The following is a 10,722-nucleotide window of genomic DNA, read 5'->3' as shown; positions in this document are numbered from 1 at the left end:
CACCATCGAATCCAACCTAGCCAACCCATCAAATCCAACTGACCCATAGCGAGCCAAGACTACCCATGGCGAGCCACGACCACCCCACCCACGGCGACCCACGACGAGCCACGACTACCCATGAACAGACACCGGACCACGGCGATCTAAATCCCACCTACCCAAAGCCTCCACGCCGATTTGTGCCACACCGATCTAAGGAAGAGAGGAGAGAGCGTGGGAGAAAGAGAGAAACTCTGAAAGTGAGAGGAAGAGAGAGAGTGAGATTAAAAAATAATCTCGGGGTTTTGAATTTTTTGTTCTTGTTCTTTTTCTTCTGGGTTTTTGAATTTTCTTAGGTTTTTATTTTTATTTCAGTTTTTTTCCTTTTTTTTTTTCATTTAGTTAAAATTTACAAATTAATTTTTTGTTTTTAAAAAATGACGTGGCATTTGTGGGTATTATTTTAATATTTTTAATTTTTTCCGTTTGCCAGCTGTGCCATTTCCGTCTCTGATGTAACGTCAGGGACTAAAACGAGATGCGTTTTTCAGGATAGGGATTAAAAGCGGTGAAAAAAAAAAGTTAGGAACTAAAGTGAGAATCGTGTGAAAATGTAGGGACGAAAAAGGGTTTTATCCCTATAAAAAATTATGAATGAAAAAAAAATTATATATATACATAATATAAATATATAGATCATACCTAGGAAACACACACTATTTTTCCTTTCTAAAAATTTTAAGCAAAACATGGTTTAAAAGTGCTTCTTGAATAGTATGGTACATTCTTAATGGGTTGTGTTACAATTAAAGAAAGTATTTGCCACATTGTGTTATACCACATAAGGCTAGTCAAATTACAATTGGGTTTCTTGTAATTACTTATATAATCTTGTTTGACTTAGTAAATACTTGATGTGAGATTTAGTATATGTCTGCATTACATACACTTATTCAAACCAATTCACATAATTCAGTGCATCACAATCTCCTACACTTTAATGCTTAACATTCTCATTGGGTCCCATGTTGTAATGTAGTACCCTCAAGCCACATGAAGTTCCCAAGTTAACTCTAATACTATTTGTCACAATCAAAGTTAGCACTAGCAACATTTGTGTTGTACCCCAAAAAGACTAATTGAAGTTATAATTAGACTCCTCATAATCACTTATATAATCCAATTCAACCACGTATACACTTGATATAAGACAAAACACATGTCTACTCATAGCACACACTTAATTCAATCCAATTCATAGTGATCTAGAGTATCATAGGTTGAAATTAGAAACTTGACTTGATTGTAGGAAAAATTCATTGCAATTTCACATCTTCTAGGGCTAAAAACTTATGCAAGTAATATGTTTTGTCATATAAAAATAATTGAGCCTATAACTAATATAGTATTCTTCAATTTGCTTCCATGTTCAGTTGTAGACAGGATGTCTGAAGTGTGTTAAGAATATTGTGCTCTATAAGTAGAAGTTGGAATTGAATTCCCCACCCCACTTTGTTATAAGAAACAGAAAAGGAAGAGAGGGGGGGGGGGGGGGGGGGGAGGCTAAAATGAGATTTGTAAATTGATGAAGTTCACATAATGGATGTTGGCTTGTTAAGTACTCCCTCTGACCAAAGAAATATCATGAGAACCTGGTAGTTGGGTAACTGATAATATTAAAGAATTATCAAACAACATAACTTGCTTTGACACAATAAAACATAAACTATGTTCACTTCATATTATGATATTCTCCTTTTATATAAAATGGAACTTTCATAATTAAGATTAATATTATGATGTGACATTTTAACATCAATTAATTTCTTTTATGATATGCCATTTTATACACTATCAAATTCAAAAAATAAATTTTTTACTAAAAATGAAGTTTCTTCATTTCAAGTGGAATGGGAGATTTTGTTTCATTTACATTAGCTCAATCTCAAACCAAGCTAATATGCATTAAATACTTAGTCAAATAGGGAAAATTTGGGAACAATTTCTTAGGTTTATATCTTATACCGGTTCAACAAAAATATTTACAAATATGAATGCATTGACCAATATAACACAAAAATGTTATTTTTTTAAGGGCAATTAATTTCAATACAACTACGTTTCTTAATTTTAATTGAAAATTTAAACTTAGATATACTATCTAAGAAACTGTTTCTAAGTTTTTTTGATACCCAAAAAAATGTTCTTATGTAAACGGAAACATTAACCACTAGAGGGCAAACTCTATTTTTAGCTCAAAATAAAGAGCAAAGCATATCTTTCCCCTGTTTTTATTTAGCAATTAAATATTCATCAAATAATTACAATATGAATCTTTCAGGTTCAAATATATTCATTTTATAGTTTACATTAAATAATATAAATTTAATGGTTTACAAATTATAGATTCATTAAAAATTTTAAATGATATGAGACATGCATTGTTGGATTCTAGAAACAAAATTTTAACAATACCAGCCGATAATGAATTATATACTTTGAGAGGGCTAAACTCAACTGAGCTCAACGGTTGAACCCAAATAATATCTAGGATACTTAGGATGAACCCCAAATAACTTGTCTGTACTCGTTATCTTAGAACATTAATATTCTTGAAATTTTGGGTGATTAAGCTGATAATTAATGAGCTGAAATCAAATCAATGGTTAATTTATAATTAATGTTTTGAGCAAGGTGGGACTCTTTTTAAGCGTAGTTTAAATAAAACAATGAAATAATGGAAGTGCAAAGCATGAAGAATATTAGAGAGCAAAGTTCATGCTCCACGCCAACCCCAACCCCACCCGAAAAGAAAAAGAAAAAAGAGAAAGAAAGAAAGAAAGGAAGAGGACAGTACACAAAGACTTCATATATAGGAGGTCAGGAAATTTGGATTTTATAAATCAATAAATCACCACTATTCACGTACTACGTAGTCAAAGTATGATCCTAATTGTGTACCTACCAATACGTAAAACGTGTTTGTAGAAAATAATAAGAACAGAAAAGGAGTACCATGAGGGAGACAGATTATCAATTAGGTATCAAATGCATTATATCAGTTGCAAAATGTCCATGAAATAATCGCGGAGTTTCTCACGAAAAATCAATTAAAGAACCAGGCGTGAGTAATTATTTATTAGTTATTTTTTTTAAATTAAAAATTAAAAAAAAATTTGAATATTGACAAGGGAGCATCCACAACCGTAATGTGAATCCCACATGTTCCCATCGATGACATTTTTTCTTCTCATCTAACGGGCCATGAAAGCGCAGTCCCTACCCCATCACCTTTTAATTGTTGCGGTGGTTGCACAGGCCAAACCAGAGAGAGAGAGAGAGAGAGAGAGAGAATAGTCATGGTTGTTTAAGAGGTGCTTTTCTGAAGAGATTTTAAGGTCGAGGGTCGTAGTTGTGGATGTGTGCGTGCGCCCTTACACATCTCTTAGTTGCCTACAACGTCCTTTGTGCATGGGACCCAATACTGATAGCTACATTTTTGGGCCCTACATGCACAGAAAATTGCCAAAAACAGTGCCATTTCTCCATCTATCTAGGTAGCTGGCTCTTCTCGTAGCATAGTAGAACTAACCCCACTTTTTATTTATTTATTTATATATATATAAAAGTAAAATAAATAAGTGCCAACGTGTATCCTCTTGAAAACAAAGCTTTCATTTCTATTGTGTCTTTGGCCCTTTATGTCCTACAACACATATATATAGTGCTCTACATACTCATTCGTGTATACAAACTAGTTACTTCTTAGACTCTTATATCTTCTACCTCTTCAACTGAACTATCCTAGTTTGTTTGCATTCTTTTTCCTCTTTCTCAGAAAACCCTTTCGCTCTGAATGCCGGAAAACATGAGTATTTCTGTGAATGGACAATCCCAAGTCCCCCCGGGCTTTCGATTTCATCCTACCGAAGAGGAACTCTTGCAGTACTATTTAAGGAAGAAAGTTTCATATGAGAAGATTGACCTCGATGTAATTCGTGATGTCGATCTCAACAAACTCGAGCCATGGGATATACAAGGTAATGCCTCAATATGGTTCATTTCCCTTTGTTTTCTTTGATTGGTTGTTTTTTTAATTTTAATTTATATAACAAAGGGTCATTTTGTTTGGAGCATATTCTTCTATAATTAGCTGAATGTATTTCTTGGAATGATTTGTCTCTAAGAGATGGATGTTGGGTTTAATTTTTGGTTTGTTGCAGAGGTGTGTAAAATAGGTACCACCCCTCAAAATGATTGGTACTTCTTTAGCCACAAAGACAAGAAGTACCCCACTGGGACGCGCACCAATCGTGCCACTGCTGCTGGGTTCTGGAAAGCCACTGGCCGTGACAAAGTGATACAAAGCAATTGTAGGCGGATCGGAATGAGGAAGACTCTTGTGTTCTACAAAGGCCGAGCCCCCCACGGCCTAAAATCCGATTGGATCATGCACGAGTATAGGCTAGACGACAACGTCACTGATACCGATGTAAGCCAATATTTTTAATAATTTCTATCATATATATATATATATATATATATATAGAGTAAAATTTGTAGTATTTTTATATTTTGATATATGTATTATAAAGCGGATAAAGTTTAATTGTCTTTTTTTAAAATGCCAAATTTCCATTTTTTCATTTCACTGATCATAGTTTTTTTTTTTTTTGTACTTACTGATCATAGTTTTTGTAACTATATGTGTTAAGATCTCCAATGCTATGGGAGAGGCAAGTCAGGAGGAGGGGTGGGTGGTGTGCCGTATATTCAAGAAGAAAAATCTGCACAAAACCCTAGACAGCCCTGTGAGTTCATCATTCACTGCAGAAACAAGAAGCCAGATGTTTGATTCAAGTAATGGTGGAGCCTTGGAGCAAATGCTCCAATACATGGGAAACGGTAAGGAGGAAGAGATGAATGAAGCAAAAAGCAGCGCAAGAACATATCTCAGGCCCATCGAGACAGGTATGAAAAATGGTTACCATGAGAGATTCATGAAGCTTCCAAGCCTAGAGAGCCCAAACTCCACAAGCAGCCAATGTTATTACCAGCACAATATTCATCCGGAGATGATCATAGAAAATGAAGGGTCCTCAGTCACCAATCCCAACTCTGTTTATAGTCAAATGGACTCAGCTGCTCTCACCAACTGGGCAGCCCTTGATAGGCTTGTAGCTTCTCAGCTCAATGGCCAAACAGAGGCTTCTAGGCAATTAGCCTGCTTCAATGACCCCACAAACACCATGCCTTATTGCAGTACTGATCATGATCTCCAATTTTCAACCCTTCGATCATCATCATCCTCTTCCAACAGATCCTACCATCCCGCACAGGACTACAACAGCGAAATCGACCTCTGGAGTTTTGCTCGATCATCATCATCATTCTCATCCTCTGACGACCCACTATGCCATGTGTCAAACGCCCCGGTATAACAGAATAACCTTCGATATATATTATGTATAATCATATAATATTAGTTCTTGAAGTCAGAGAGGCTCATAATTACAGGCAGTTATTTGTGATAATGCTCTAGTACCTGATATGTTAGATAAATAAAGGTGAACAACTTTTAGATGGGGTGGCATTGTCAACCATTATCTTCGGTTAATCACTATGTCTACCATTAATATTAGAGTTTTGCCCTCTAGAAGCCTGGCATACTCTGGGTGGTTCTGATATTCTTTTTCTAACTGCAATTATAGGTCTACCTTTTTTGTTTGTTTGTTTTTTTTTTTAATAAAAATATCTTCTAAGATGATCAAGATGGTCATGTGCTTAATTATCATTTATCTTTTGGTCACGTGGTTTGTCGGTTTGTTTGAGGAAGGTGCTGAGCCCATGGCTCTGCTGGTCCATACACAATGACTAAAGGGTGCAGGACATGGGCTCCGCACAACTTGCATGACCATCCAATGCTGATGGTTGAGAGTAATTTTTTGGTACTTTGGAGACATTATTTTATTCTCCTTAAGTTTTACTAATTAAATTTATGGTAGAATCTACTGTTCATATTAGAATAAGTATTGCACAGGGAGAGAATATCAAATAATTCTCCAATTGAGAGAGAGAGCATTGCTTAGAAGATTTGAATTTTAAACCTCCCAATTAAAAGCATTATAGAGTGTCAATAAAGTTACAAAACTTTTAGTACAAAGCTTTTAGTCATTATTGGAGGAATATTGAATAATTTTCTAATGCATGTGGAGAGAACGAGTTAGAGAGAGAGAGAGAGAGAGAGAGAGAGAGAGAAAGAAAGAGAGGAAGGACGTTGTCCCACTCGGAGGAAGTCAAAAACGAATGAAAGAGAAACGTAAGCTTTGCATCTTAGTCCCGTCACTACTCACTAACAAAAATGTTGGAAGCAAAATGACAAGGTTCACTAACGCAGGTAGCTTCCGGCCAAAAATAAATAAATAAAACCCTAAACTCTAACAAAGTTGAGTGGGATCTCTCATAAAATGGAGGTGACAAGGGTGTCCATGATCAAGTAATATATAACTAGACAAAAGTTGAACTTCAATTTTTTTTTTTTTTTTTTTCAAAAGATAACTTAATTAACCAATTACGAAATTACCAGATGAACATCAAATTGGTAAAGTCTTTACTCTTCAAAAAAAAAACGGATATAAACAGGTTATTAATTTGAATATAATTAATTCCCTCATTTTCCTTTTAAAATCATATTCACTTATTAAAATAAATAAATAAAAGTTATATTGACTTATTCATTATTGTTTTGAAGTACATAGTCTCCCCTCTTGTATTGGAAATTAGTATACACCAATGTCCCGTAAAGCAGGAAAAAAACAAACAAAGACAAAGTCAAATAAATAAATAAATAAAATAAAGTTATTGGATTTTTTTGGAAAAGAATCTATTGGATCCTTGTTTTCTAGTCTTTCAATATTTCTTCCATATTTTAAATTATTTTCTCCTTCATAGGAAGCGAAATGTTTTGAAAATTGAATTTATTTCAAAGAAAACAGGGGAAAAAAATGGAAAAGTGGGGTTTGATGAAGTAGTCTAAATTGTTGGAAGCAAGCTTCCTTAAATAATTTCAGCGGTCAATAAAATGTTAGTCTAAATAGTACTTAACATATCTTAATCAAGCCAGGAATCTTATAACTTTTCACATAACTATCGAATAATAATTTTAAAAAATAAAATAAATAGTACTTAATTAGTTCAAAGAGTATGAAAGTTGGTTGTAGTATAATATAACAACCACCTTTTTTTTTTTTCTTTCTTTTTGAGAAAACAAGATCATATTCATGTATTTATTAATTCATTAGTTGTACTATGTGTTAAACTAATGATTAAATAATTTAAATTTACTAGTGAACTAAACTTTAAAGGATAATTGGATAGAGGTGGAGGGGAAGGGTTCTCCTTGCATAATCTTGTGTTCCATGCATGATTGATCCTTTTCGCACAGTGGTAGAAGGTGCCTTTTTCGATCCAACATTTAATTCACGTGAAAGTTAAAATAAGGATTATCCTATTTTTAAAAGGAAGAAAAAAAAAAGAAAAAAAAAAGCAAAGTTTAAATTTTAAAGCCCTTAATATTTATATATATATGCACTAGTTTTTTTTTTTTTATTATAAAAAAGGCACTAATAAAAAAGTGAAGCATGATCCGACGTTACGTACCTACCATATTAGAAGAAACACTTTAATTTCCTTCAAAAAAAAAAAAAAATCCGGACTTGGATCTCTGTCCCGTCCCTATCCCTTACACCACTAGGTTAGCTCCCAAGTGGCAATACCATTGATCAAGTTAGTATGGATTTTGACCACATTATTTGAATGGAATCTTATATTCCAATTTTCTTCAAAATAAGGCCCCAAAACACAATAAACATGCGCCTATAAAGCTTCTCACCAACCGGATAAAAAAAAAAAAAAAAAAAAAGAATAGGAAATCTCAACCCCTATCGGAAAGAGAGGGGGGGGGGGGGGGGGGGAGGGATGGCTCCTATGCTTTCTTGCTTAATTGTTGCATTTATTTTCTTTATTTTTATATTGGTTTGTTTATATTTAGGCATATAAAAGTGAATTTTTTATTAACATTATCTGAAATTATTTAATTTTTAATACATTTCAAGTTTGTAAAACTATTATCATGCTCTGGTTGAACTATGGAAGATAATATTTGTTGAATTATGTTAAGACATTGTTTTTGGTTATATATTATATAATATGTTGTATTTAGAGTTTATTATATATATATAGTTTAACCCCCTATAAAAAATTATAGTTTTGCCATTAATAAAAAGGTTTATATGTTTTTTCATTGGGTAAAAACAAGGCAATCAAACCCTAGCTAGAACTTATAGGGAGTAGATGTGCCACTTAATTCAAAGACGTTGCAGATAAAATATTTATTTAGAAAAAAAAAATTATCCAAGAGAAACTCATTTGAATGTAATAAGAAAAACAAATTTCACCATCCTATTCTGAGTTCAAGAAATAGTCTTTTCATATTTCATATCTACATCATACATGTATTTGGTGCCTATAAAGACTTTTCAAATAGGGCCTATGCCTATATTGACCATCCAGCATAAAAATAACAAACCCTATTGACCTCGTCACGTCAACCAGAAAAGTAAACAAATAATCCAATATGTGTAGTCGTATTTTTAGTGTTGGTGATATTGACAGGCCCACTATTTTTAGCTTACTAATTTTCCTTCGGAGGGCATTGAATAATGTGATTTGTTTTTCCATAGGATTAAGAAAAATACATATCGCTGAACACTTTATTTATTTTCTGGTCGGAGCTGCATATGCATAGACGAAAACTTTAAAACCAACAAAGTAGCGAGATTCTAGGCCATGCCACCAACCGCGGGATACGAAAAGCTTTACGTACTCTTCCCTGCTGTCGGATAATGACATACGCACTTACATCAAGGTTATGTTTGCCACCTCGTCCTTTCCATCCCATCTCTCTCCTCGCGTCCCTCATCTCTTTTTATTTATTATTTTGTTCCCTTCACTTTCCCCACCCCCCCTACCCCACCCTCCCCTATTTTTTTTTCTTCTAAAAAATTACTTCAAATACATTTATTCTTTTATTTTGCATTTCTATGCTCGGCTCAATACACACTAGTGTCCTTGTGAAATGGGATTACAATTATGGTTTATTAGTTTTCTTATTTACAAACCATAACCTAACAAGTAATATACTGCTATGATAACGCCTAAATAAGAAAGTCATTCTGATCGCTTTCTTTAAACATTTTTTAATTTAACCAAAAAAAGAAAAAAAAGTAATGTCATTATGACCCTTTTTTTTTTTTTTTTTTTGAGAAATTATGACCTTTTTTAGAAGACAAACAACTTCAACATGATGAACCTAGTCATATTTTTTTTGACCTTCCCTTATTTCCCTAAATACTTTTTGGGATTCTCTAAAACAAGTAATAGGTTCTTTCAATGACCGTTGGCTAGGATTGGGTGATTTTAATGCCTTGCTTTCTAGTGATGAGAAATAGGGGGCTGTGCCTTTTTGCATCATCCTCCAATGGTGGTTTAATGGAAACTAAAAGGGCTTTTTGATTTAGGATATTCGAGGGAACCCCTTCACTTGGTGCAACAATAGACCCCCTAGAGCAAACATTAAGGAAATGCTAGATAAAGCTTACCGATTCTCCCTAGAACATTATATTTTTAACTGCTCTACTAAAACACTATCTTATCGAAATTTCAGACCATGCTCTCATTCTCCTTTATACATAAGGGGGAAAAAAATTGGCCTAAAACCATTCAAGTTTGAAGCTGTTTGGACTAAAGACCCTACTAGCAAAGGTTACAATCAGACATTCTCTAGTTTAGCCTCTGTTGATTTTCTAAAAGATTTGACGAATTCTTTATAAAGCTTATCATAGGCTTCTTGAAGGTCATCATCATTCAACAAAACATGGTTATGCAAATCAAAACAATTAATAATTTTCATTACAACAAGGGTAAGTAGATCACAAAGCAAAGATTTAAACCTAATTAAAATGTGCCTATTTTGATACCACTTGATGATCTTAAATACTAAGACTCAAATGTATATAAAGTGTGTTTTATCATGTGTTTGCCAACATATATACACAAATATGACCTTAACAATAGTATATCTTGCTTGGCAAAAACCTCAATTTCACTCCCTTGCCCATAAACTAGTTAACAAGATTAGGGAGGTAAGGAAGTAGATTAGAATTTGGAATAAAAACACTTTGCAGCATCCAAGAAAAGTTGAAACTTGCAAAATACAATTTGGAATTAGTTCGAAGCTTGAGTCTCTCCTTTACAAATATTGAAGCAAAAAAGTCTCTCAAAGTTGAAATCCAGAAGTTATTAATCAAGGAAGAGACACTATTGAACTAGAATTTCAGAGTGCAGTGGTTGACCTCTTTTAGCGTCAACACTAATTTTTTCCGTCTCTCAACCATAATTAGAAGGGGAAGAAACTTCACTAGTTTTTTTAAAGACTCGAATGGTGCAAGGATTTCAAGTAGACAAGAATTTGAAAAAAAACTTTGTATCTTGCTTCTATGCTCTCTTTCCCTCATCAAATCTTGTTTTCCTTACAGGCCTAAGGGTGTGTTTATTTGGAGGTAAAACAGGGTAAATGGAAAACTTTGGTGAAAAATAGGAAGGAAAACTTTTTTAGAGTGTTTGGTTAGGTAGAGAGGAAGGAAAATAAATTATGGGATCTTAGGGGGTGTTTGGATTTTG

At 33.7% G+C, this 10,722-nt stretch overlaps 1 protein-coding gene across 1 annotated transcript; it reads left to right on the top strand.

Annotated features, from left to right (window-relative positions):
- The first annotated feature begins 3,700 nt into the window (after positions 1–3,700).
- LOC126696841 (NAC domain-containing protein 43) lies at positions 3,701–5,565 on the top strand. The gene is made up of 3 exons (XM_050393566.1): positions 3,701–4,022; positions 4,206–4,474; positions 4,698–5,565. The coding sequence occupies exons 1-3, from the start codon at positions 3,839–3,841 to the stop codon at positions 5,421–5,423; spliced, it is 1,179 nt and encodes a 392-aa protein (XP_050249523.1). The 5' UTR covers positions 3,701–3,838; the 3' UTR covers positions 5,424–5,565.
- The last annotated feature ends 5,157 nt before the right edge of the window (positions 5,566–10,722 follow it).

This window comes from Quercus robur, chromosome 8 (assembly GCF_932294415.1).
Source record: "Quercus robur chromosome 8, dhQueRobu3.1, whole genome shotgun sequence".
Taxonomy (NCBI): Eukaryota; Viridiplantae; Streptophyta; class Magnoliopsida; order Fagales; family Fagaceae; genus Quercus; species Quercus robur.
This window is presented reverse-complemented; position numbering and strand designations above follow the sequence as displayed.

Bases quoted from the DNA above. Each gene is read 5' to 3' on its own strand.
- LOC126696841 (XM_050393566.1), top strand. From the start codon at position 3,839: ATGCCGGAAAACATGAGTATTTCTGTGAATGGACAATCCCAAGTCCCC. The intron at 4,023-4,205 runs GTAATGCCTCAA...GGTTTGTTGCAG, and splicing joins CGAGCCATGGGATATACAAG to AGGTGTGTAAAATAGGTACC. The intron at 4,475-4,697 runs GTAAGCCAATAT...ATATGTGTTAAG, and splicing joins ACAACGTCACTGATACCGAT to ATCTCCAATGCTATGGGAGA.